At 44.3% G+C, this 27,118-nt stretch overlaps 2 protein-coding genes across 3 annotated transcripts; one reads left to right on the top strand and one right to left on the bottom strand.

Moving 5' to 3' along the window:
* Window positions 1-373: 373 nt before the first annotated feature.
* Window positions 374-15,162, bottom strand: ABRAXAS2 (abraxas 2, BRISC complex subunit). The gene is made up of 9 exons (XM_064431553.1): window positions 15,069-15,162; window positions 13,733-13,823; window positions 10,787-10,823; window positions 9,537-9,603; window positions 8,937-9,127; window positions 8,246-8,365; window positions 7,484-7,568; window positions 5,831-5,945; window positions 374-2,613 (listed from the first exon to the last, which is right to left on the bottom strand). The coding sequence occupies exons 1-9, from the start codon at window positions 15,138-15,140 to the stop codon at window positions 2,144-2,146; spliced, it is 1,248 nt and encodes a 415-aa protein (XP_064287623.1). The 5' UTR covers window positions 15,141-15,162; the 3' UTR covers window positions 374-2,143.
* A 1,302-nt stretch (window positions 15,163-16,464) lies between these two features.
* EEF1AKMT2 (EEF1A lysine methyltransferase 2) lies at window positions 16,465-23,611 on the top strand. Of its 2 annotated transcripts, XM_064431550.1 has the most exons (6): window positions 16,465-16,563; window positions 17,411-17,476; window positions 18,005-18,119; window positions 21,250-21,357; window positions 22,180-22,396; window positions 23,142-23,611. In XM_064431550.1, exons 1-6 carry the CDS (start codon window positions 16,508-16,510, stop codon window positions 23,267-23,269), a joined length of 690 nt encoding a protein of 229 aa, XP_064287620.1. In that variant the 5' UTR covers window positions 16,465-16,507; the 3' UTR covers window positions 23,270-23,611. The 2 variants fall into 2 exon arrangements, with proteins under 2 accessions (XP_064287620.1, XP_064287621.1); XM_064431551.1 differs by lacking the exons at window positions 16,465-16,563; window positions 17,411-17,476 and adding an exon at window positions 17,544-17,681.
* Window positions 23,612-27,118: the final 3,507 nt, after the last annotated feature.

The following is a 27,118-nucleotide window of genomic DNA, read 5'->3' as shown; positions in this document are numbered from 1 at the left end:
TCTAAGCAGTATTTTTACCAGAATATTACCTACATTAAAAACAAAAAAAGCCACACCCTTGGTCCTTATGAATCAGCAGTTATGGTGAATGAAAATACCTGCAGGCAGGCACTGGCTGGAGGGAACACTGACACACCTGTCCCACCTACATGGTGCATGGAAAACCAAGCAGAACTCGTAACATTTTTTGTTAAATAACCCCAGAATTCAAGGATCTTGTACAAACATGTGTCAGGCATGGAATGCTCCCTCTGGCACATCCCCTGAGTCCCCCAGGCAGACCAGCCTGAACAAAAACACTTCTGAGCTGCACTTCTGCTTCCCAGCGAGCTCCTCCACCAGCGTGGCACCTGACAAGCATTAAAATCTAGGGTAGGATTAAATAAGATTTTATTGTCACATTGAACTGCTTTCTCAGAGATGTACATTTTGCAGGTTTCTGTGCAGAACAAAAATGAAGAGGGTGGCTGCCAACCTGTCAGTTCTGATTCCAGCATGGACACGTCCACACCCGAGCCACAGGTGCTCACAGGTGGTGACTCCACAGCAAGGTCTCTGTTCCAGGGATTGCAACACTCCAAGACAAAAATCCATCCAGTTAAGGCTAATGAGAACAATGTCAAATAATTAAAACCAGAGCACTTGATGTGTAAAGATGGAACCACTTGGTAGAAGAGTGGCAAATTTAACTTTAACAACTCATTTTTTTCCCAAAGTTATTTTGCTTAATTTAGTACAGGTAAGGAGAGGGTAATGAACAGACTTTTACCTATGGATATGATCCAGAAGACTAAAATTTCAGTGGGTAAATTTGAGATATTCAAAATTTTTCAGCAACTGCTTTGCTGTTCTGGGTGTAAACGGAAGAAGTGGCTATTGATACCTGAAAGTGATAAATGCTGCAGATAACCTCATCTTAAAATGTGTATTTTCTCATTTACACATCAGGGATAAAGTCCAATAATACAAACTTCTTAGTGGCACAATTTCACATATTTTGGGCAACGTTAGCATACAAGCAGTATTTAAATAAAAGTAAGTGCATCCAAACATGAAATTCTCTAAATATACCACACTTCATTTATCCCAAACGGCAGTTTTCTGACAAGAGCTGCAATTCAAATTAAAATAATCATTTACATGTTTCACCCAGAGGAAAAGAGGTAATAAACCCAGGGGACTCTCCAAGCAATCTTCTCCTACCCAATCCCCTATTTATCACATAAAGTAACTCATCTAGAAGCGTAAATCCAATACTCAGATGCAAATAAAATGCAAGTAGCAGTCTCTGATGTTTGCAATTTTCAGACTCCAAAGTCCAATCATGATGGAATTTACTACTTCTGTCGCTCATTGACTCCTGTATGTGCACTTCATATTTATGCTAAAAGAACACATGAGACAATAAATGAGGCTAGTGTGGCATAAAGTCATTGTAAACCCAGCGAAACCAGAATAATTCTATTTATGACATTCATCTGGATGATTTACCAGGCATCCCACCCCCCCAACATCCTTTACAGAAAAAAAGGCAACCATCAGTTGAAGTGAGACACATTCTGTTTGTAAAAAAGGTCGAACCAAACCCCTCCTCTGATGAGGGCATGCCCACAGAAGGAGGCTGACCACATCTTTTCCAATCAGGCTTCTCAGAATTATCAAAATTTCTTTGCTTGCAAAGGCCAATTTGGCTTACCATAGAAAGCTATTTGGAAGGCGGCTGATATATTTATTATTCCCTTTCAAAAATTAAAATTCAAGGCATGATAGTGCAAGAGGTAAGTTTTGATTCGAGAACATTATCTGTAGACTAACTGTGCTTAGTTACTACATCCCAATTTATTGTCTTAAAGAAAATATGGCAACAAAAGCTACAAGATCTCTATAAATTTCATTTTGCCTAAATTTACCAGTACATCCATGAACCTCATCCGTATTAGTACAACTTGATTATCCTAATGATTCCATTATAAAACTTGCAAAATGTATCACAAGGTGAATAAACCATCTAGTGCAAGTCTTCTACATTTCGTGTGCACAGTAATCCTGTGTAGTTCATTTCCTCCGGGTTAAATCCCCAAAATCTCTCGGTAACAATTATGAAAAAACAGTGTCACGTGGATTTTTCCTGTTTTCCCCCCTATCAAATCTGAGAAGTTTGAGTGTTCCTGGAATCACCATCGGGATGTGCTGAAGGTCGTGACTCCCTTGTCTGTGAGTATTCACTGTCAGAGGACTCTGTGGGTTCGAGCAAATTCTCATAATCACTGTCTTCTGATTCGTCCACATTGTCAGGCAGCGCTCTTTGGGAAGATGGCATGGATGCTCCATTGCCAGAATATTTCAATCCTGCAGTTGTGGAAACATAACTGGAAGAACCCACTGCCTGAGGCCGAGGCATGAAGATGCTGCTGCTCTCCAGGAGCCCGGGGCTGCCAGAACTGTCTTGAGTGCTTGTGTTGAAATCCGAGTACGGCGGGGGAGGATCGGACACGTCGGAATCTTCAAGTGTGCAGCCTTCCACAGCAAAGCCAGTGTAGGACATTCGGGGAACAAACATGGGTTCCACGTTATCTGTTGGCATTTGCCTGCTTAAAATTGCCTGCTGCATTCCTACAAAGCAAAGAACAGGGGGTACTTAATGCTTTCTTGGCAATGTGCTCCACATAGCCGAGCTGTGACCACCTCACCTGCCCTCTCTCTTCTTTCCTTCTGCTTGTTACCAAATGCTCATCCCTGGCACTGCTTTCCCACTCCAGCACTGGATCCTGTCCTCTCAGTCTGCTCTACTCATCTTTCATACCTCTGGTTTTAGGCTTACAGAGTCATCAATACACTACCCCTGACTGTCACATCAGATCTTGCTGAACACTGCACCCTTCTCTTTGAGCGCAACAAACTCCCCTAAATTTAGCAGTGCAGCCTGAACCTCACCAGGATCAGCACAGCTCAGTTATCCCAGTGATCCCATTTCAAACCCAAATGAGTCAGAAAGTAAATAAACTATCCAAGTGCAAACATGCTGCACTTTCATGTGCACAGTCATCCTGCACAGATCATTTCCTCCAGTTTAAGCTCCCAAAAAACACAGCTACAGGATGTTTCCACAGCCTGTTGCTGTTTCCATCTCATCTTTTCTCTGTATATTTTAGCTCCTTTTCACATCAAAAAGCACCTGTGTTAGGGCTCAACCTGCCTGTGTCTATCTGTGTCTTATTCAGTAAAACTCACTTCAGTTTTCGTTCATAATTGATATTTGATATTGTATCTTAAAAATATCACTTTGTACTTTCTTTTCAATGCCCCTTGTGCTAGGGGACAATGTCATAATATCTGCAAAGAAATCACCATGTCTTCTTCCCCCAAATTATTATTTTAATAACTTCACTCACATTAAAAATCTAAATGATGGAATTATAGCTGGGAGTGTAGCAGGGTGTCAGAGCAGGAATGTGAAAGTCATCTTAAATGAGCTGATTTGGAAAATAATTTGAGGAAGATGTGCACAGGAATAATGAGCTGCAAAAGCTGCAAAATGAGGAATACTTGCACCCTTCTGCAGAAAAGAAACTTGATTTATGTAAACTATAAATCAATATGCATGAGGTGTGCTCAGCTGTGGAGATACATGTAAGTATCATTTCACTGTAGTTGTTAAAACTACAACCAAAATATATGTAACTATGAACACCACAGTTTGAAAACTGGAGAAATGCTACAAAACACAAGGACTCATCAGAGATCTAATAATCATGCCCTAAGAGGAAAGGCTGGAATAACTGGGATTAGTAGGCAAGACTGAAGAAAGCATTTTATTCTTAAATGTGCCTAAGAGGCTGCTGCAGAAAGGTAAATTTGAGTACTGCACATTAGACACAAGGAAGGACTTCTGGCAGGAAGTTTTGTTGAGCACTGGGAGAGACTGAAGTGTTTGACTGGTTCCTAAGGGGTTATTAACCATCAAACCTGCCAGAACTGACACTGGAATGTGCAAGGTGAGGGACACAATGGGATCAGCTCTGTTTACTGGAGAAACCCCACATGGAGGGTGAGAGTTCCTTTAACCAAGTCACTGAGATGTCTCTTGGGAATAAAAAGAGCACATTCCCTCAAGTGGCTACAGAACAGCACTCCATTTCTGGGCACAGCAGAACTGCAGTGGGAGATTTCCTGGCATCTGGGAAGTGCACAGCACTCAGCAAAGCCTGGAACATCCTGCTACATGTACAGAAGTATTTCAGTGATCTGGCAGCTAAAGTCTCAACTGCCTTTTCTAATGGAGTGCTGAAGTCATAACCTGTTAACCCAAGGTTTGTAGGAACACCAAGCTCTCACACAACACTCCCACAGGAACTGGAATCAAACTTTCCCTTTTCCTCACTAAAACCAAGGAAATTCTCCCAGCATTGAGCAAGTGAGGGAACAGAAGGCCAGATTCAGTAATTAACTACTCACATCTAAAAATACTGCAGAGCTCCAAGCTGCATGTTTTCTTGTTTCAGCCCTCTCACATGATTCTCTGCTCTGGCATGAATTCTCAGTCCAGCATTTTCATCTCCCTGGTAGTACCCAGAGTTGAGCACTGACTGCTCTTCCTCCTCCTCCCCCAGCTTTTCCCATCTGTGCTGGGATCAGCTCCAGCCACACTAAATATCCACCTCTGCTTCCCCATAGTAGCAGTTCCCTGCCTACTTCATCCACAGCCAAGCAGGAAACAGCAGTGACTCATTTACTTCCACCTTTCACATGGTCCTGGGCTAATCTTGGCTCTGTTACCTTATCTTTGAGGTTCAAAGAAGAACTTGTGCTGACTAAAATGCTCATGTGATAACAGTACCTTGCTGCCTGGAGAAAATTAAAATACCAGTCACAGCAGCAGCAGGCCCATTGCAGAATTTGGGTGCTCACCCACCTAAACCATCTTTTTGCCACACACTGCTTTAGGTAACAGGATACAGAAATAATAAAAAACACCTTGTAGCTAAAATGACAAAATTTCATTATTTGCTTATCATTTCAAAACATGAGTAAAAAGAGGCAGTGCTTGCTGAAATGTCTAATTTGCTTATGAATTATTTAGGTTTTTATCTTCCCATCTGCCTGCTCTCTGCCCCTACTCTCCACCTTCAGTCTTCCCTTGCACTCCCAAATTCAATTAGATCAGCCATGCCTCTTTGGAAGGAGCCAAGTGCTTCACAAAACTTATCTACTGCTAACCAAAGTCTCCTGAGGCCACACTCAGTTTTTAGGAAGGAGGGACAGTGTGGCAATCAGCCAAATGTGCTCACACAGCAAGGCTCACTGACTCAGGAAATTACGGAGCAGCAAAATAAGATGAACAACACCTACAAAGACTTACTTCAACACTGAGAAGTGATATTATTTCAGTGCTAAACATCTTTACCACTAAGTCAGCAAATGGGAGTGGGAATAAAAACTTTATAAAACCATGCATAGCTCCTGGCCTGGGAGCATAGCACATTACTTCAAAAATAATCTCTCCAGTATTTAGCTTTTTCCCCCACTTTTCTTTTCCTATAACTGATCTTTTCCTGTGTTATTTCCAGAACTGACTTGCTCTTTCTTTCTTTACTGTGTTGTCTCTCCTATATTTTAAGCTTGCTAACACTGGATGATTCCAGCAGAAACACCTTCAATACACACTTCCACAGCTCAGGTGTCATTCAACACAAACCCATCATCTTGCCTTTCCCACTGGGATATTTTTTCCCATGAGTTATCAGCAATACAACAATTATTTTAATTCCACAAAATATTTCTCCTCACAGCATCTGCTTCTGAAAAAAAAGGTAAATAAAAGGCAACTTACTTATTTCTTGTTCTTTTTCATTCTTCTTTTGTGTGATTTGCCTTTTTAACTTGTTTACATCAGCTTGAAAAGATTCAACAACACGTTCACTTTTTTCTACATCTATACATACTGCCTAGGAGAAAAATGTAAGATATGCTAAGGTTGGGCAAAAATGTAGGAAATGGTTTCAGGACAACATTAATAAAGCTACTACCAGACAAGAAGCCATTAAAGCACAAAACTAAAAGCAGGATTTAACTGCAGCAGAAATACTCAACCTCAAGATTGTTTTCTTTACTGGCTGTTGCTGCATTATAGGAAAGGCATTTCTAAATAATGCATCATGACAGGAGATTTGCAGTAAGATCCACAGTTGGTTAGTGTCCAACATCCCTGGAAGTGCTCAGGATGGATGAGGCTCAGAGCAGCCTGGGACAGTGGAAGGTGTCCCTGCCATGCCAGGGGGGGAATGAGATGAGCTTTAAGGTCCCTGCCCACCCAAAGCATTCTGAGATTCTATGGAATTAAATATTGGCCATGATCACTCCTAGGGATGGTGAGTCCACCACTGTTCTCAACAGCCTGTTCCAATGCCTGACAGCCTCTCAGGGACAAAAATGGCTCCTAATTTCCATCCTAAACCTCCCCTGGTGCAACTTGAGCTGGTTTCCTCTCCTCCCGTGGCTTGTTTCTTGGGAGAAGAGAGCAACAACGTCTCCCCTCAGCCTCCTCTTCTCCAGGCTAAAGAAGCCCAGTTCCATTTTCCCAGACAGCAACTGAAACAACAGCAGGAGCACAGAGGACAGCCGTGCTCCTGGCAAGGACAGCATCACAGAACAATGCCATTAGCTAATGGACACAGCTCTGAAGAGAAGCCTTCCTATTCCCTGAAGCTGCCTGGAACCAAAGGAGGTTGGAAGGTGCAAATTCCCAGTGAGACAGAGCAGCTCCCCCTGTGCAGGCAGGTGCAGGGGATGCTTGGAGGGATTGCTCCTTGTTCCCTGCTCAGGAGCCAGGCAGCAGAGCTGAGCTGGAGCAGAGACAGAATCCCCCAGGGCAGAAGCACAGGGAAAGCCTGGGAACGAGCCGTGACTCCAGCACAATTAGCAGCTGTGAGCTCCCCGGGCAGCGCAGCTCCCCTGCTCTTCACACAGGACAAGCTGTGAACTGACAAGCTCACAATGAGCAGAGCTGACACTCCAGGCATTTTCAGATGCTTTGGCACATTTGGAGCAGGATTCACTCATGCTCCACACAAAATGTTCACAAGTTTTAACTAACAGATGGTGCTCTGCTCATGCTCCATACCCAGAGCCAGGAGTCATTTTTAAACCTCTGCAAATCCCTACAGCCTTCAGCAGGGCTTCTCTTCACTGCAAACCCTTAAAAATGACTAACACCTCCTATAAATCACTAAGTATTAAATCCTTTACTTGCAAGAGAGAAAAAAATTTGTGCTATTTGTACCAACCATTTTCATAGAAGCCACTGCAAATGTTCACATTAAATAGAAACTGAAACATTTAATTTTACAGTCAGTCTTATTTTCCTACAGTTCATGAAAATTGCTTATGAGCTCTAAAAATCTCCATCTCCTCCATCCTGCTTTAACCAAAGGATGAATAAAAGATGCCACATACACACAGACCAATATGGAGTAAAGGATGTTACCTGTACTTTTTCCTGAAGTGCATTATAAACCTGATAGATAGCCCTGATGTCCTTCATCACTCCATCTTTGTCAAAAAAATCAGTACTAAAAAGAAAGCAGAAATCATTTGAGAGAAAAGACAACACAGGTTTCTAGCTCATGCTGTCTTTGAATTCCTGTTAAGCAGTCTATCACTGTATTTTTAAAATGTATCTTATTGCTAAATATGCTATTTTAGCAACAGTATATTGCTAAAAATGTACCATACTGTCATAAACAAAAATCTGGACAGCAGCATATTCAATACCAAAACTCCTTCTGGAACAATAAAGTCTCATTTGAATGAGATTAAACTTGTGCCAGAATCTTTAGGCTTGTACAATTTCATTGTTAACAGCCAGAAAAGCTACTTTGAATTTATGGCATTTAATTGAAAATACTTAAAAAAAACATCAAGAGTTCAATGCTTCTGAGGCAGAGTTCAAGTGCACACAGAATTCCTTGGGGAGGTGGGTGGTGGGTGGAAATAAAGTCAGAATCTTCCAGCCAGAAGGGTCCCAGCATGGACTGGCCACACCAACTCTGCTTTTCTGAAAAGTGCACCGAGTTCCCTTGGCTCTTCTAAAAGATCCAATTCTAACCAGGAAAAAAGCACCCTGGGAACTGACCACTCTCCTCCAGAACTGTTTCTTTGCTGCTCAACATGTACATTTGTGGTATTCTCTGTGAGGTACAGAGAGCAGAGCTTGAGGATACTTCATTTAAAAAGGAAAAGTCCTTACCCGTGTTCCTTAATAACTTTGGCATAATTCTGAGAAGTATTTGGCACTGAAGAAGCTTTGTATTCCTGCTGACTAGTGTTGCCTAGATTAGGAATAGTAAGTGACACCCTTTGATTATACCTGCAGAGAAAGCACAGAAAGATTTTTTAATTCATTTAAAAAAGATTCTTTACAAAAGCCTTGATACTATCCCCATCCCTCTGATAATCAGAACTCATCTAATTTTAAAGCTTCTGCATTAGGTTTGTTATAAAAGTAGCTGAATATTACAAGTTGTGTTCAAAATAAATGCAGGATCAAAAACCCTTAATACAGAGCTACCCCTACACCTCCAAGAACCTTTATAATGTGCAAACTATCAGAGATACATTCAGGTCCACTAGAAGAAACATGGTAGTGACATCTGATGTCTCTTAAAATAGATTTTTTTTGGTCTGATGATTTAGAGATTGAAAATAATTTTTCTTCATCCTAATATTAATTTATAAATTATTTGCACCAAAAAAACCACCAACCCACAAACCGCAACATAAAACTAAACCTGTCATCATTAATAAGCACCCCAAGACATCATTGGACAAACATAAAGCTTTCTTTAAGTGCAATTGTACAAATTCCTCAATAGCTGAAAGAATAGCAGTAAAAAGCAGAACAAAGTCTGAGGACAGGTTCATTGGCAGAGTTTGCTTACCTTCTGTTTGGTCTAAAAAGCACATATTCTAAAGCATGTGTGGAGTTATTTGCAGTGGAAATGAAGCTGAAGAGAAGGAAGACGAGGTCAGGCACACCAAGGATGTGTGTCAGCTGTTTATGGATGATGTGCTCTCTGTATGACATCTGCTGCTGGGTGTTTCTCCTGAATCTGTACCATCCAATAACGTTCTGTAATCAAAGCACATCAGGAAAAACCCACAGTGTTACCTGAGAGACACAGATTTACCTTCTGAGGACAAAGGGGCTGATATTGTGGTATCAATATCAGCATTACCCACAAGTTTAGGACAACGAGACAAACTGAATTCCTCAAGATTTGAGTTGGAGATGGTCAATAGAGCCCTACACTTTTGGAGACCTTTGCATTTCTTCAGGGAAATTAGGCAGTGCTCCCAGTTTAATCTAAGCACCACAAATCCAACAACTTCTGTACAGGATAAGCCCTGGATCAAAACAAACCATGAGATTTGTGAAGGAAAGCATTTATTCTAGTTAAGTACTTTTTTGTTTTTTTCATTTGTTTTCCAAACCCACTCTTTCTAATGCCTATAAGAGGAGGAAAAGATAGAAAACTTACTTTTCTTCTGTCTTTGAGAATCCTGTCCAAACTCTCCTCATTAACTTTGCCTGCATAGTCATAAAAGCTTGAACAAAAAGGAAGAGAGAAAGGTCAGTACACAGTTTATACACACATATTATACATAAAGTAAATAATTTATACTTTGAGTGTTCTACAAGTAGACGACATTCTAGACAATGCAAAGCAACTTCCAGAGCCTTACTTTCACCACAGAAATGCACTGTGCAATTTTATTTTGACCAGCATTCTGTAAAACCCTGCTTTGATAATCAGAAGCTGCCAGCCCAGAAGAAATGAAAGCAGGGCCATTTTAAATGCAATTCCAAATCAATTTCTTGAGCACTATGTTATATATGCATATTTTTTTCAATTCATATTTGCAGTATTTATTTATAATCCTGGTGGACATCCAACTCTTTCTCTGTCTGTGCTTTATCTCCATGTGTGGAATCTGCAGCATTTAAATCACTGGGTTAAGAGTACCCTCTGTAATTATCAGCCAGCAAGTGACTGACTGCAGCTTTTCTCTTTAATGCAACCAATGTCAATCATGATGTCTAAGCTACTGTGTCTTCTTAATTGGCTGGAAACCTCTCAAGATGAGAGGAGATTAATTGGGAATTCCTTCTCAAAAGGAATTCTAGGCAGTGCTTTAGAAGCCATCACTGTGTAACAAGTGAAGACCATAGAGAAAATCTACATGTAAATAGATGGAAGCTGTTAAATAGAATATATTATCCCCATATTTAATTTAAATTATGGAGTTCAGAAGATCAGAAGGCAAAAATAACTAGAAAGCTGGAAATGTTACGATAATTATTAATTGGTGCAGGTTGGCACCACTAAGCACAAACCAACTTGTTAACCCAGCAGGTTACCAGGGTGAGGGCACACAGGGGAAGCTGTGACCCACCAGGCCCAGGCAGAGCCAGCCCAAGACTACAACAATTTAAATTGATTTTGACATTTATCCTCATCATCAGAGCGATATGAGCTGACCTGAGAGCTGCCCTACCTCCACCAGATACACAGAAACCCAAAGAGGTAGAGAAATAAACCCCTGCCAAGCTACACTACAACTGTGAACTCCTGCTTTGATTGTCATGGTGGTGCCACTTGCGTGTGTTCCTGTAAAACCATCAGATGAGCAAACACTGCCAGGGACATTTGAAATGCTAATATATTGCAGGGAGCTCCACATTTTTATATTCTGCAGCCACCACAGCAAGACAACAAAAGAAGCTTACCTAAAGAGTTTTGAACAAGGCTCATGGTTATGGATTTCTGCAACAACAAACAAACAAAGAAAAAAGTGACATATGTCCAACTGCTCCTGGCAAAGAGAAATTACACTGGCACATCTTGCATGAACCTTCCACATCAGAGCTACTGAGCAAGAAACATTTGTGTCAGACCACACACTGCCCTTACTGTCTCAACACTTGATGACACAGCACCATGCACAGAAAACTGCCTTCACTTCAGAATTCGACCTTTTACATAGAAAAATATTTCAATAAGCAAGGCATCCACTTGCTCCAATGCACAGAGATTTATCTGAGCCTCAAATACACACTTTTGATACCATTTGATAGTTACAAACTCCTCACAAAGGCATTTCTGATTTATTTTTTTCTACACCTTTCCACAACAGCGTATTTGCATCCATATACATTGTTTCTTACAGCAGCAAGGAATAAAAAAGGGATGTGGAAGGGAATCATTGAAATATTATATATTGTAGTCTTTAAAGAGGCAAGGCAAACAGAATCTCTAATGAGAAAAGGGGTTAAAAGTAATTTCAAATCATTCAGCTGCACTTTATAATTCTGTTATATGAAATATTACAAAGTCAGGGCAGTGTTTTTTCATTGAAAAAGTTGTGATAAATGCTAAGATTCTTATTTAATCAACAAAGCATCCTTTGTTGATTAAATAAGAATCTTCGCATTTATTACAAAAAATAAGATTTTTACTCTTTTCTCACTCTCCTCTGCCAGCAACTCAGAGGAGAGTGAGAAAAGAGTAAAAATCCAATCTTACATTGCCTTTCCAACACCAAGCATGCCTTATCTTTTAGGAGCTTGGAGCAGCCTGGTCTAGTGGAAGGTGTCCCTGCCCATGGCAGGAGGTGGAACAGGATGGGGCTGAAGATCCCTGCCAACCCAAACCCCCTGGGATTGTGTGGCCACACAGCACAAACATTTCCAGCTGCAGCAGCAGAGCCCCACTGGAGCTGAGCAGGAGCTTTGCTCAGCTCTGCCTCCCTGCAGGGATTCACCACCTGCTGCTCGGGGCTGCCATCCAGCAGAGGCACCAGGACGGATCCCAGCTCCCAGGAGCAGCAGCCAGCACCATCCACATCTCAGCACATTTGGTGCTATCAAAGCAAGGCCCTGAGCATCCACCCCAGGCACACTGCCTGACAAACTGCATTCTCACTGGCAAGAATCTTCAGGGTGCTGCTGTTAGAGTCACTGACTCCTTCACTTGATAGAAAATTGTATCAACTCTAATACTCTCACACCATCATGCAGGCATCTGTGGAAACAATCTGCTAACAAAGCCTGTAAGTACAATTACTCCAGCTTAGAGCAATTCCTTCCAGCAAATCCACTGACTGCAACAACATTCCTGGTGCTTGGGTGATGATGTTGCTACACAGACCTTGTGTTTTGAGAAACAGGAAACAAGAAGCCTCCTGCTCAGACCCCATGAAAGAGCCAACATTTCAAATTTAAGGCTTACACTGACTTATTTTTATATATGTGTATCTATGTGCACACTATGTACACACACTAAGGAGACACAAAATAAAGTGAAAAGTCATCTGTGACAACAGTGCCACAAAACTGTCAATCTCATGAGCTGAACTGGCATTAACTCTTGCCAAAAAGAGTTAATTTTGATGAATAAATATTGAAGTAAAAATGGCAAATACAAAAATATCCAGCAGGTCTTCAGGAGTGGGTGATTCCCATTGTCACACAGTCACTGTTACCAATAATGTGACAAAGGGGTGATTTAAAAAGGGAGCAATTTTTAACCCCACAAACACTTGGTTTAGGAAACCAGGCCAAGGCTGCAGGTGCTGACATCACTGCCACCAACAACCACGATCAGTGACCACTGAAGAACAAGGTCTGATCTAAAAACCTAAAACAGACTGGCCCTGCCAGTTCTGTCTGAGCACACAGAGCCACAGCAACACTGACAGTGATCATATGCAAACACAACAAATGCTATGCCTTGATCTTCTGTAATTTAGCTCTGACACTTCCCAGTCAATTTGCCACCCCTGTTCTCTAGGGAATAACCAGGACAGGAAATACTGAACCTTCTAGAGCCCAGAGCACAGAGCCATCACCACTGCAAGGTGGGAAATCCCTGGGATGTAACAGGTTCACAGATCACTGTTTGTGCCAGAGTGACATCTGAGAGTCAGTCCAGAGCTGTTTGTGTTTCCACTGAGCTTGATGCACACCCTGCTTTGTTATCTGGGACCACAGTCACAAAGCCAGGTATTTCAGGAGGTATAAATCTACTTTAACAGCTGATTATACATCCAGAAACACAAAGGCAGTTTCTTTCAGGGCTTTCCTATTTTCTATAAACCAAACATGCAGCAGCTTCTCACTCATGTCTAAAAATCTCCTTCAACCAACACCTAACAACCAGATCTCTGATCTTTGCTCAGTTTTCACAACACATCAGCTGTACAGAACTGGTGCTTATTGATAAATTGTCTGACAAACATTCCCTGTCCAGTCCTGCTGTGACAGTTTTTGATGTCACCAACTCCCAGCCATCCATCCACACCTGAACTGAAAATCTGCCCTTTCAGTACCACTAAATCAAACTATGAATTCATTTTATTTGGAGCACATGCTGTACTTAGGCAACTGTATCAATTCCCCACAGTAATTTTTCCATCACGGAATGCAGAAAATATCTTCAATAAATAATCTTTCCTCCATAAAAGGAGGTGCATGAATCCCCTGCAACTTGCAGAGATTTGTTTCCTTTCCTCACCTCCCAACCACAAACACACAGACACTGATGCAAACGTGATCCTGAAAGCCTGACAGGCCCTGAGATTGTCTCACACCAGGAACAATTCCTAATGAAACCTCCTGAAAACATGAAACCTGAGCAGGGCCTGCTTCAGAGCAGCTCAGAGTTACATCACTTACCTATCACTTGCAGAAACTCAGTGTTGCTGATCTGAGAATCACTAATGCTGAAAGTCTCTTCTTGTCTCACCTCTCCCAGCAGAAACCCTTCCTGCAATTTTAAAACAAAAAGATTCAAAATAGGAAAAAGAATCCACTATATGCAGTCTTTTACTGTAACTTTCTTAGCTTCAAACCGAAACAAAGATGAAGTTTGAAAGACACATCTGAGCTGCAGTGGGTAGAGACTGCCCTGAGGTTTTACCAAAGCTGCTTTCCTGCTTTGCCAGCATCCTTTTACAACACCACAGGGATGGGCTGTCCAGAAGGAACGTTCTACACACACCCCACACAGGGCAAACACATCTCAAAAGGGACAGCTCAGCCCCACATACAAGAGGGAAAGGAGTTCAAAGAGGAGTTCAAACCTGCAGGGACTTACAAACATTTTAGTGTGGAGACTGGGCTGGACCACGACCAACGCCAGGGATTGCAAAGCCCAGAGAGCAATTTAACAGTAAGGCAGTTTTAAGGCACATTAATTTATTCCCCATCCCTACCCAAAACGAAGAAAGAGATTGAGCTGCAATCAGGAGGTTTTGGCACAAGGCGCAGAGGAAAAGAGCAAGCTCAGGCTAAAAGGTGCCAACAAAGCCCAGCGCTTCGGGAACACCCCGGCTCTGCACTGCGCCCCTGCTGGGTCGCAGCTGCGGGAAAACCGCTCACGGAGCTCCTGCAGGAGCACTTTCCTCCCACAGCCCGCGTCCTGCGGGAGCCCCACCCCGCGGGGAGCACCCCGGGCACCCCACATCCCGCCCGGGAACACCCCAAATCCCGGGAGCAGCCGGGACATCCCACAGAGAGCACCCCGGGCACCCCACATCCCGGGAACAGCCCGGATATCCCACAGAGAGCACCCCGGGCACCCCACATCCCGGGAACAGCCCGGATATCCCACAGAGAGCACCCCTGGTTCCCCACATCCCCGGAGCAGCATCCCGCGGACCCCGCACCCCACATCCTGGGGTCCCCCCACACTGCGGGAGAAGCACCCCGGGCACCCCACAGCCTACCCGGGACGGAGCAAACCGGGCAGCCCATATCCCCGGTACCCCGCGGAGCATCCGGGGCACCCCACACGCCGGACACCCCGCATCCCGCCCGGACACCCCGCATCCCGCCCGGACACCCCGCATCCCGCTCCGCTGTGTCCGTCTGGGGCCGCCCCCGCCCGCTGTGACCCGCGGCCGGGCCCCACCGGCGGCGGCGCGGCCTGGGAGCTCCGCAGCGCAGCCGCCGGGCGGGGTGCAGCGCGAGGGAGCCCCGCGGGCCCGCGGCGGCGGCGGGGAGCACGTACGTGGTCGGCGCTGCTGTTGGCGCTGCAGTAGCACACGGAGCTGAAGGTGTAGCCGGAGATGGACGCCGCCATGACGGACACACCGCCGCCGCCGCCGCCACGGCGCACGCGCGCCGGACGCACGCCCGCTTCCGGCGGCGCCGCGGGGCGCCATGGGGAGTGTAGTCCTGAGGGGGAAGTGGGGTACCCGCATGGGAAGGGTGGGAGACCGTGGGAGCAGTGGGACCACTGAGTTTGGAACAGAGCCCCGAGCCCATCGAGCCCAGCCTGTGACCGGTCACCAATCGGTCACCCAGCCCAGAGCACTGAGTGACACGTCCAGGGGTTCGTCGGACACCTCCAGCGGTGGGGACTCCTCGCCCTTTCCAACCTTTAACAACCTCTTCTGCGAAGACATTCCTGCTGTGCCCACCCTGAGCTGCCCTGGCCCAGCCTGAGGCCGTTCCCTCTGCTCCTGTCCCTGTTCCCTGGAGCACAGCCCGACCCCCCGGCTGTCCCCTCCTGGCAGGAGCTGTGCAGAGCCACAAGGCTCTGTGCTGAGCCTCCTCTGCTCCAGGCTGAGCCTCTTCCCAGCTCCTCAGGAATTCTCCAGCCCCTCCCCAGCTCCTCAGGAATTCTCCAGCCCCTTCCCAGCTCCCTCAGCCCCTCCTGGGGCTCCAGAGCCTTCCCCAGCTCCGTTCCCTGCCCTGCACACGCTCCAGCCCCTCGGTGTCTGTCTGATCCTGAGGAACATTGATGTGCTGGAGCTTGTCCAGAGGAGGCCACAAAGGTGATGAGGGAGATGGAGCCCCTCTGCTCTGGAACCAGGAGAGCTGGGGGAGCTCACCTGGAAAAAGCTCCAGGGAGAGCTCAGAGCCCTGCCAGGGCCTGAAGGGGCTCCAGGAGAGCTGGAGAGGGACTGGGGACAAGGCCTGGAGGGACAGGACACAGGAATGGCTCCCACGGCCAGAGGGCAGGGATGGATGGGATATGGGGTAGAAATGCCACGGTTCACACACACGGAGCTGCACAGGAGGCAACCGTGCAGCAGTGCTGTTTATCACTCTCATTTCCTTCTCAAAACACCTTGCAACAAACCTCCCAACAGCAATAACGTCTGTGACATTTGCAACGAATAAATATCGAAAAGAATAAACACTTCTTTCAAACATTGCACTGATTTCCATGGAATCGCGGAGCAGTCTGACCTTCAGGGCCATTTAATTGCAGCCCACGGGCAGCGACACCTTGGGCACAGAGCGGGCACATGCCCCATCCCAGGACACTGCCAGACGGGATTTTAGGGAAACATCAGAAACCAGGCTCCGCAGCGGGCCGGATTTAGGTTTTAAATGCTCTAAAACATCAGAAACCCCTCCAGTCTCTGCGCCGCCCCTCACGGCCGCATCGCCGCGCCCGGCTCCGCCCGCAGCGCTCGCTGGTTCCGGGGCGGGCCGGGCATGGCGCTGGCCGGGGACGAGCCCTTCGGCCCCTCGGTGCTGGGCACCAGGGAGCAGTGAGTGCCGGGGCACCGAGGGTGCCCCCGGGGGCGGGCACGGGCGGGACGGGGCGCGGAGCCGCCCGTGTGGGGGAGGCGGCGGGGGAGGCGGAATGGAAGGTGTTTAAGGCGCCCTCTCGACACGAGCTCTGGTTCATGTGTTGGTTAATTGTTTAGAGAACCTGTGATTCTGTAGAGTGTAGATTCTCTGTAGAGAATCTGTGATTCTGTAGAGCTGCACAGAGCATAGAGCGTTCTCAGCCTTTCATGGAATCATGGAGTGGTTTGGGTTGGAAGGGACCTTAAATCCCACCCAGTGCCACCCCTGCCATGGCAGGGACACCTTCTGCTATTCCAGGGTTCTCCAAGCCCCAGCCTGGCCTTGGGCACTGCCAGGGATCCAGGGGCAGCCACAGCTGCTCTGGGCACCCTGTGCCAGGGCCTGCCCACCCTCACAGGATTCCTTCCAAATATCCTTCAAAATCTACCCACTTTCAGCTTAAAGCTATTCCCTGCATCCTCTCCCTCCATCCCTTGTCCCCAGTCCTCTCCAGCTCTCCTGGAGTCCTTTAGGCACTGGAAGGGGCTCTGAGATCTCCCTGGAGCTTTTTCTCCAGGTGAATCCACCCGCCGCTCTCCCAGCCTGGCTCCAGGCTTTGGAGCATCTCCAGGCATTCCCTGGGCTCTCTCCCACGTGTTCATGCTCTTCTTATGCTAAGGACCAATGCCTCACCACCCTCACAGTCAATTTCTTTCAAATATCTAACCTAAATCTATCTTTCAATTTTTCTTCCCATCCCTTTTAATCTAAATATTTCTTGGTATTAATTATGATATCCTCTCCTTTCTCCCCTCCCAACTCCAGCTGGGATGCTGCCTACGAAAGAGAGCTGCAAACTTTTCAAGACATTGGAGATACCGGGGAAATCTGGTAAACCAAATAACTTCTGCAGAGTGTTTCTGTCGTTTCTTTACCGTAAAAGACATTGCAAAACCTCAGACAGCAATTCAACGAGTTGGTGACAAAATGATGGGGAGTTTTACCATTGAAACCAGCAGTTCCTCTCTGGCCCGATTTCACAGTGAAGATTGCTCAGCTGCACTTGGACAAGTGTCATTACACAGAAATTGAGCTGGTAATTGAGGTGTATATTACTGGCAAATGTGCTTTTTATCCCTGAGCTCAGGTTAGACTACACGAGTTGCCCTTGCTGCTTCCTTTTTTAATATATAGATGTTTTCACCTGCCAGAGTTGGTCTTTCAGTGAATTTTAAGGCTGCAGGATTAATTTTCGTCTGAACAAAACAAACATGAAATATGAGCTATGGCAGCTTTTACTTCAGTAACAGTAAAAAGGGCTTTGCAAAAGCTGGAGGGAGTGAGTGATGAAATAAACTTGCTGTACCTTTTGCACATTTTTCTTCTGGTTTAATTACCTGAGCCCTTGTTTTTTTCCAGGTTTGGAGAAGAAAGCATGGCACGCATAATCAGGTGGCTGGAAAAGCACAAGGTCCCCCTTGACAGCTCTGTGCTTGACATTGGGACTGGGAACGGTGTTTTACTGGTGGAATTGGTTGGTATTTTGCAAAGGTTGTGCATTTTTTATACAGAATCAGAGCAGTTTAAATACAGTTCTCACAAGTGACTGTGGTAGTCACAGGGAGATGTAACCTGTGTGAAACACCAAAAGTGTCAATACTTCGGGCTTCAAAATTGGAAGTATTTTTCTAAATCAGTCAGCCTGAGTATCCCTTGTTTTAACTTTTCTTCCTGTTTCCCCACATTTAAAACTGCATTTCTTCCCACTGTTGTTTAAACTCTCCCAGATAAGGAAATTAGATTGATTAATTCACAAAGTACCCTCATGTACAAAACCAGACTCTTTCTCTGCACTCAGTTCTGATAATAACACTCATAATTGATACAAAAAAAGTAGGTAAACCCAAGGGATTTTATGTCAATAACTTTAAAATTTGTTAACTCTTCTTTTAAGGTGTTAACACTTCTTTTAAAGAAGTGTCCATTTCTGTCAGGGTGGGAAATCTGATCAGGTGTGTTCTGATGTTTCTGTTGTGCAAAAGATGTTAATGAACTCCAGTTTTTTTTTTCCTGGTTTTGATTGATTGGTTTTTTTGGTGTAATACTGCAGGGGAGTTGGTAAAAAAAGGAGCTGTCACATTGTCACAGCTTCTGTTGTTTTGCATTCCCCTTTGGATCCATTAGTTCCTGTAGGAATTGGAAAGACTAAAAGTCAAAGTCTAATTTGAAATGGATTTTTTTTTTAACATGGACTTTGATTTTAGAAGATTTTAAAGCCTTTATGGAGACTGGCTGCTACACCACAGCAGAGGATAATTTATGTCACCAAAAGCAGAAATTGCTCATTTCACTAAGATAAATTATCCTGATAATGATAATTGTTGAGAGCAGTGATAACTTTATCATGGTTGAAGTACCCAACAGAAAAATCTTATTTGTAAGACTTCCATTTTATACTGACTCCACTTGCAAATGGGAAACTGATTTTTCATACTGTAATGGGAAAATGACAGCCTGATAGCTTTTAAAAACTATTAACTCCTGTGAGAGCACCCTCCTCCCCTACATTAAGCACCTCACAGTACTGTGGTTTCTTTCATAGGAAGTTGTCAGTCCAGTTCCCTCTTGAAAAGTGGCTTCAAAATTACCTTGTTTATTTTTGCTGAGTAATTCAGCATCTCACTTGCTTAGTTGATGTCAAAGGAATTTTTTGTGTGTTAGCTGCAAGGCTTGGAAATAAAGTTGGAATTCTTTTGGCAGCTACCACAGGACTGTTCTGCCACTGGAGTTGGACTCCATCATGGGGTAGAAATGGCAATACTGGGAAAAACTCAGTCATAGAGGACATTAGTAGCAGCTCTCTGCAAGGGAGCTGCTTGAGGGTACATCAGTATCACATAAGTGGCACCCCTTGCTGCTTTTATTATCCCTGTGAACTTCAGGGATCTGGAAGCTTGGATTTGTGACATAAGTCTTTTGCCTTCCAAAAATTCCAGCTCTTCTGAGGAAACCTTGCTGCCACAGAAAGCTCTGGCCTCCTTTTACTTTTATAAGTAATGTGGGAGCCACCAATATTGAAGATTGAATAATCTCTGAAGTGGGGATTGTTCACCAACTGGGGGTGTCAGCCCTAAACTCAGGGCAGAGCTGATAATGTTCCAAGCTCCTTCTGCTCTTCAATCTCCTGCTCCAAGCAGCAGCAGTGCTGTAAAATCCCCTCCAGGGCAGCAGGCCAGCTGCAGGGTGCAGCATGGTCACGTTTGGCACAAGTGAAGGATCCTTTCCTGTTGCAGTCAGGCCCTACAGGTTCTGCAGCATTGAATGTTGTTTATCTCTAAGCCTTCCTTCTCTGCCCCCGAGACTAGAGGAGTGAATGGGAACTCCCTGAAGTGACTCAAGCCTTTCCTTTGCAAACAGAGGAGCTGTTGTGGGAACCACTCCTCCACCCCCAAACCTTCAGCACAGGCATCTGAGGAAGCCTGCTTTGCTCCGGGGAGGAACGTGGGCAGGAGCCTGAGCAATAAATGTTCTCCATCCCATGCAAACAACAGTGTCTTTGTGTTCAGCTGCAATTAGCCCTCAGTTCAGAACAGCTGGTGAGCACTGAGCTCAGGCCTGAGGGGCTGCTGCGAGGAGGAAGGACACTTGTGGAAACTCCTCATCTTTTTCCTGGCAATTGGGGTGTCAGCCTCTGGAACAGGCAGACAGGCAGGCAGCTGGTTGCTTAACAGCACTCCGTGTGTTTTTCCAAAGCCCAGCCTCCTCCCTGTCTCTGCTGTGACAGCCTGCAGCTGGCCAGAGGATCAGAGCTCTTCCATCAGCTTTGGATCTTGCCAGACACGTGGGATACCCTGAGTTTATACCTTCCACCCTGAGCTGGTCCCTTCTGCCTCCACCTCAGAGCAAGGACTTGTGTCCCTGCTCCCCTCCCACGTGCCCAGCTCCAGCTGATGCCAGGAGCCCACCTGCTTTGCCAAAGGGCTGCTGGGATCTCACTGAGTTCCCTAAACTGAGTTATCCTTATCTCCAACAAACTTAGACTAACAAAGTCTCTGTGTGATATTATATGTGGTGCATAACCTGCCTGAAAATTGCTGATACAGACACCTGGCAGCATGTAAATAATTGTATTCAAATAGACATTAGCATGAATAATTAGAAAAATGTATGGTTTTGCTGTGGATTTCTATCCTAGTGCATTGTATTGCATCTTTTGGCTCTTAAAATTTGGATTATAAACCAAATAATTTCTCAGTCTCCAAAGGTACATGTCAGAGAGGTTTTTTTTCCTTATTTTGAAACATCTGTCACATGTCATCACTGAAAATTCCTGATTTCTAAGTTACTTTTGGTGCAGATAAGAGAGCCTGTTCCACTCCAGGGTGTTACTTTTCCCAGTTGTGCTCAGTTTTCCACTTGACATAAACCAGCTTTCGGTCACCAGTCATTTTGGTGAGGTTTTATTGGCAGAATAAAATTATTTCAGCTCATTCAGCTATTGAGTTCTTGTAATGGTAACAGGTATAAGAATGAGTAAAAGGTGAGTTGTGGTTTTTTCCTGTTATTTAGAGGAGGAGAGATGAGATGGATTGTAGGTAAGGAATGTTCTGGCTGGATAAAAACAATTGCTAGCACACTGATTAAGATTCTCTGCTTTTGTCTAGGCAAAGTCTGGCTTCACAAATCTCACAGGGATTGATTATTCACCTTCTGCAATTCAGCTTTCAGAAAAAGTGAGGGAGAAAGAAGGGATGTCTAACATTAAATTAAAGGTAAGTATTGAGAGAAAGGTAATTGAGGAAATAGAATGCAATTGAGCCCAGGATTAAACGAGCTAATTGATATTCAGATGTACTCATGAATGATGTCTTTTGAGATTCATTTGTGAGAGAACTCTACCCAAATAAATCTATTTATGGGAGGATTTTTGGTCTTTATTTGTTTTTTGTTTGTAATAGTCATTAAGGCTCACAAGAGTTTCCCTGCTTGGAACAGGGTAGTGGTTTACCAAGTGGCAACTTCTGTATTTTAGCTGCTACATTCTGAATTTCAGACTTGAGGTAGAGGAAGAAACCCTGAAGTGATAGAACGCCCACCATTAGCTGAACAGCAGGAAGGTTGAGGGTCCTTGCTGGAGCAGGGGTAGGGGCAGATGACCTCCAAAGGCCCCTTCCACCCTCAGCCACGCTGGGATTTTGTGGCTGCCTGTCATTCTGAGCTCTCTGCTGTGCTGTTCTGCCCTCCTGCTCCCTACCTGTGTGATGTCTCTGCTCCTGTGTGTCAGCTGTAAAATCTCTTCATGGCAGGCTCTGGCTGTTCTCCTGCATTTGTGCAGTGCCTGGCACATGGCAGGGATCAAAGTACAAATAATGTTTTAAAGAATGAGCTTCGAGTGTGTTAGTTTGAGCCTTAGATTACAGCAAATGGATCATCACACAGTGTGTGGAGAAGAAAGAAGCTGCCGTGGCACTGTGAGTTACCCCTCCCTGAGCACACCCATTGTCGGGATTGAAGCTCTGTATCCTAAAGTCTTGCTTTGCATTAAAGATTCAGGAGTAGAAGATTGTTCTCACAGCTGCACACTTCTGGTTTAGGTAGAAGACTTCCTGGCACCCTCAGCTGAGCTGTCAGGCTTTGACATTTGCATTGACAAGGGGACTTTTGATGCCATAAGCCTCGACCCCAGCGACGCGGTGGGGAAGCGGAAGCTGTACGTGGGATCCCTGGGCAGGGTGCTGAAACCAGAGGGCTTCTTCCTCATCACCTCTTGCAACTGGACCAAGGAGGAGCTGCTGAACCAGTTCAGAGAAGGTAGGCAGCCGAGCAGAGCCCTCTGCCAACGTGGGGCTGCTGAAGGAAGGGATGAGGGAATTTTAATGTGTGTGTTAGCATATTGACTTTCCCAGATCAGGATTAGAGGAGGTGAAGCGATTAGTGAATGCTCCAGCCTGTCTTCCCTCTGTTTTCCTCGGGAATTACTACTCCTGTGTTTGCCAGTGCCAAGGGAGGACAGGTTTCCTGACGCTTTGGAGGTTGGGAATTCAGTCTAATTACCCTGGGAAAGTGTGTGTGGCTGGCTGATACTTTTTGGGACCTTGATTATTAGACCCAGTTCATGCTTTGATTGCTCCGAAATTGGGGTAACATTGTTACCCGTGTTTAGGGCAACTGGCAAGTCTGTGACCTTTTCTATCACTCTTGATCCATCGAGGAGGTTTTTTTACATGCCAGTCAGCTCCTGAATCTCATGCCTGAGGCTTGAAACTCAGTGTAGATCTGAAACAACCATCCCTTCTGGGGAACCAAAATTACTGGCAAGTTCTCATCTTTTCTGCCATTAATTTGTGCAAGTCAGCCAGCTAGGATTTTTATTATCCATGGAAGAGTTTCAGCTGTATAAAGCAGTGGTGCAGTGTAACAATACAGTCCTATAAACTCACAGATTAACTGACTTGCAAGTTTTCCAGACGAATAAAGAATGGTTTGCAAAGGGTTATCCAAGAGGCGAATAAAACAACTTCCTTCTAATAAAAGCATTTCAATTTCTGTCTGGCAGGATTTGATATTCTGGAGGAGCTGCCAACACCCAAGTTTTGCTTTGGAGGAAGAATTGGAAACAGTGTAACAGCATTGGTTTTCCAAAGGAAAAAAGTGAGGCCATCCATCTTGGACAAATTAGATTAGATGAGAAAAGTCTGAACTTTAAACCTGACAGAAAACCTCAGACACGTGTGTAAATAAATGCTTTTCGAGTGCACAGTAAAATACTATGTATGGAGCTCTGAGGGACTATAAAACATTGCCCTAGAAACATTTCAGCTTTGCATAATTTGCCCATAAATTGTGTCCTTGCTACAACCTCACTTGTTTCGGGGAAGCTGCAAGTTTGCAAGAGAGAGGAAAATCAGATGTGCTAAATACAGAGACCAATATAACTGAATGGTATTTGTGTTTGAAACATAAAGATTATCTGATATTTCATTTCTGTGCTGGTAAGTAGAGGTAAAGGTATCCTACAAAGCAAAATTCTCATTTCTCTGTTGTGCAGTGGAATAGGGAACAAGCTTTTGCAGTGTAAGTGCTGGATCTTTAATGAACACTGGGGTAGCTGCTAGGGAGGGAAATGAATACAAAATCCACAGCACTTTCAAAAAAGGACCAGTTGGTACTTTAAATTCAGATTTTCTGAGGTTCTCAGACTTAGCATAATTGTGTCTCCTCTGAAGTAGCTCAGCTCTTTTCCCACAGAGGGAGTGTTTTAAGTCTCCCTTTCCTGAGTGTGTTCATGCCTGGTCAGTTCCTTTCCCTGATCTCATGAATACATAAAGGTGTGATGTTGCAGCCTCTGGTGTGTGGCATATGCCTCCTTCATTATTAACCTGCTATATGGGAATGTCTTTAGAGCCACAATGACAAGAAGTTTTCCAGTGAATTTCTCAGGGTGGATTTTAACTGCATAAATCCAAAAGAATTCAAAGCATAACTATCCATTCCTTGTTCTTTTTTTTTTTTTTGTATGTATTTTATAAACTTCTGTGTGCAATCCTTTTGCTCAATTTCTTTGCCTTCATTTCTTCTGTTTTGTAATCTCAGAATATTGCTGTTGCTTGAAAGGCAGGAAAATGAGATTTCTTCATGCCTCGACAAACACATTTGCAGGTGACAATAAACTTGTTCTTTCAAACATCAAGGAGGCCCTCTTAGGCAATCAGGTTTTGTTTCACAGGCAAGGTCATGTTTGCTTATCAGGGAATTGCTTCTCCTGCTTTCCATGCTTCTCCTCGTTCCCAGGGCTCAGGAGATCTTTAAGGGTCAATAAATACTTCCAGTCCTTTCCCAGGATAGGAATCAGGGCATTCTTTTGCACAGTGGTGAGTCCTCCCTCTGTGATCCATCTGTTGATGTTTTCAAGATAGGAATCTTACTGCTGCATCTTTTTTTTGCAAAATGAAATATATTCAACTGGGAGAATGGTTTATCAGCAGTGCTGAAAAAATTCAGTCCATGAATAATTCTTTGCATATTTGGTCAGACTTGGTTCTAAGCTGAGTGCCAAAACCAAGGGCTTGTTACCATTTGGTGTAGCCCTGTGTTCTGCCCCTGCCCAGCAGCCAGCTGGAATGCTAGGAAATGTAACTGGGAATCCCAAGAGAGAATTTTTTTTTAGCATAGCAGCACAAAGGATTCAAAGTACACTACTGATAACAGCCTCAGTAAAAAGCCTGTGACATTTTTGGCATCAGGTAGAGTTAATACAAGAAAATTTTAATTTTCAAGGACTCTGGCAGGATGTGTTTTGGGCATCTGTTTTATTCTCATCTGTAATTTTTGCTAATGAAGGCATGATGTGTATTTAATCATGGGATGAAAATAAAATCAGGACTGTCATGGATTTTCTTTTAATCAATTAGTTGGAATTTAACTGTAGATTCCCACTCCACAAGATATGGAAGGGTCAGGGCAAGGATTGTTTTCTCCTCTTCACTGAATTGATTATTATTACTTTTTGTTCCCTGGGTAGTATTTTTATATAACTTGTAAAGCTAAAATATAAGCTTCTTAAAATTGCCTGAAAATAAGGATTTCTGCATCTGATCTGTAGTTTGCATATTCCTTCAGTCCCAAGCACTTCCAGGTGTCACCAGAGAGCAGAAAAATGCTTGTAAAACATGTTTTAGGAGCTTTATTTTAAGGCAACAGTAACCAAAAGCTTACTGTTTAAAATCTGCTCTGTTGGAAACCTGGCATTTTCTGGATAATGGAGTCTAGGAAGCTGCTCACATCCTGACTTAGGCAGTGGGATATTTTTGGCTACGAGGATTTGGAAATTACTTGTCCAAGACTGTCCTTGATTTGGGGCAGTTCATGTTGGTGTGATCTCTAAATGTTTATGCATTTAAATTGAAAAACTTGGAAAAAGAGGCAGAAGGATAAGCAGTGATTTAGGAGGAGCAAGTCTTTGCTGGAAGCTGGGGGAGTGCTCCATGAAGGTTCCTGAAGGCTGGAATCTTCATGACTTCCCAGCTGTGGGACTCTTGGTTCCAGCTGCAACCCCACACTAAATGCAGGAGAATAAATGCAGCATTTGAAACACGTTTCACTCCTATTGTTTTGCTATCTGAAAACTCTGTCTGTGATTTCACTGTCAAATGTGAGGTTTGTGGGTAGTAAAATGAGCATCTTCCATGGATCCCAGAGGTGGCTGAGCCCACAGGCTGTTCCTGCAGGATTGAGTTTAGGCTGGATGATGCTGCAGAGCTGGCAAACCTTCCTGGAATGGTTTTGCATAGAACGTGGGCAGAACAGAAAGGGTTTGTGTTCCCTGCTTCATTGACAACATGCTGAAGGATGACATTCTCTCAGGACTGACCTTTTATTCCTGGCAGATTGAGGATGGCTTTTAGTGCCTGAGCCCAAACAAAGCACCTCCACCAACATCTGTGCCTGGTGCAGCTCAAACCTGGCTCCTGATGCCTCCTATTGCCAAGAAAACTGTGTTTAGGGATTCTCTTTTGAGGCATTGAATTCATTGCAGGGCTTGTGTTACTGAAAGAGCTTGCAGCATTTTATGCTGGAATTTTATGGGGCTTATCACAGAACTGAACTGTCAGGATGAAATATCTGAGAGAGGTGAACAAGCGATGTTAATGAAATAATTATTGATTTGAGATGTCTGTTCTAGGAGAACTTCTACACATGGGACTCTGCTAGAGTGTCAGGTAAATGGGTTCTCAAGACAGAAAGCCTTTGCCCTTTCAGCATCACAGTACTTTCTTGAAATAAGTAATCCTATAATCATTTTTATAGGGATTAAAAAATGAGAAATACCAGACATGAAAATCATGGCACAACTGAATGAACACAGAAAATTCAGAGTGAAGGGAAGGATAATGTTTCCTTGTTTCTTGACTTCCCTTTTGGTGACCAGCTTGTTATCTGTAAGAGAGGCATGTTCACTTGATGGTCCTTAAGGAGCAGGAATAGTCATAGAATTCCAGAATGATTTGGGTTTGGACTTTAAAAACCATCTCGTTCCAACCTTCTGCCATGGGCAGGGACACCTTCCACTAAACCAAGTTACTCCAAACCCTCCCAGCCTGCCCTGCAGTGCTGTCCACAGGCTGTTTTTCTAAAGGTTCATTTTTCTTTTTTGAAGGCTTAGGAGAGTTGAAATGAATATTCTGTTCTTGAAACTCAGTATAATTTTGTGATGTAACATGAAGAATTTCTGGGAGCTACAACTGTTTTTTAAGAGCTGTTGGGTTACATCAGAAACACCAACAGAATTATGGCAGCTGCTTTTCCAGACAGGGCCAGCAGTGATGCAGCATGTGATTACAGGCTCTCTGTCCCATCAGGAGAATATTCCTGCAAATGATTATTGAGAGCATCGTTGCAAAGCATTACTGAGGCTGAAATGGCTGTTTGCATTATGGGCTCACCTTCTTGAATTCAAACCCACTGTTGCAACACCATTTCTGAAATCTGGGAAGAGCCAGCTGCCCTGATTGTATCATTTGAGGTATTTAATAC

Source organism: Passer domesticus, chromosome 8, assembly GCF_036417665.1.
Source record: "Passer domesticus isolate bPasDom1 chromosome 8, bPasDom1.hap1, whole genome shotgun sequence".
Classification (NCBI taxonomy): Eukaryota; Metazoa; Chordata; class Aves; order Passeriformes; family Passeridae; genus Passer; species Passer domesticus.
This window is presented reverse-complemented; position numbering and strand designations above follow the sequence as displayed.

Excerpts from the sequence above, each read along its gene's own strand:
- EEF1AKMT2 (XM_064431550.1), top strand. The coding sequence starts at position 16,508 with ATGGCGCTGGCCGGGGACGAGCCCTTCGGCCCCTCGGTGCTGGGCACC. Across the intron at positions 18,120-21,249 it reads GTGTTTTACTGGTGGAATTG|GCAAAGTCTGGCTTCACAAA; the intron begins GTTGGTATTTTG and ends GCTTTTGTCTAG. Across the intron at positions 21,358-22,179 it reads TGTCTAACATTAAATTAAAG|GTAGAAGACTTCCTGGCACC; the intron begins GTAAGTATTGAG and ends CTTCTGGTTTAG.
- ABRAXAS2 (XM_064431553.1), bottom strand. The coding sequence starts at position 15,140 with ATGGCGGCGTCCATCTCCGGCTACACCTTCAGCTCCGTGTGCTACTGC. Across the intron at positions 13,824-15,068 it reads CCAACAGCAGCGCCGACCAC|GAAGGGTTTCTGCTGGGAGA; the intron begins GTACGTGCTCCC and ends TTAAAATTGCAG. Across the intron at positions 7,569-8,245 it reads AAAGTTATTAAGGAACACGG|TACTGATTTTTTTGACAAAG; the intron begins GTAAGGACTTTT and ends CTTTCTTTTTAG.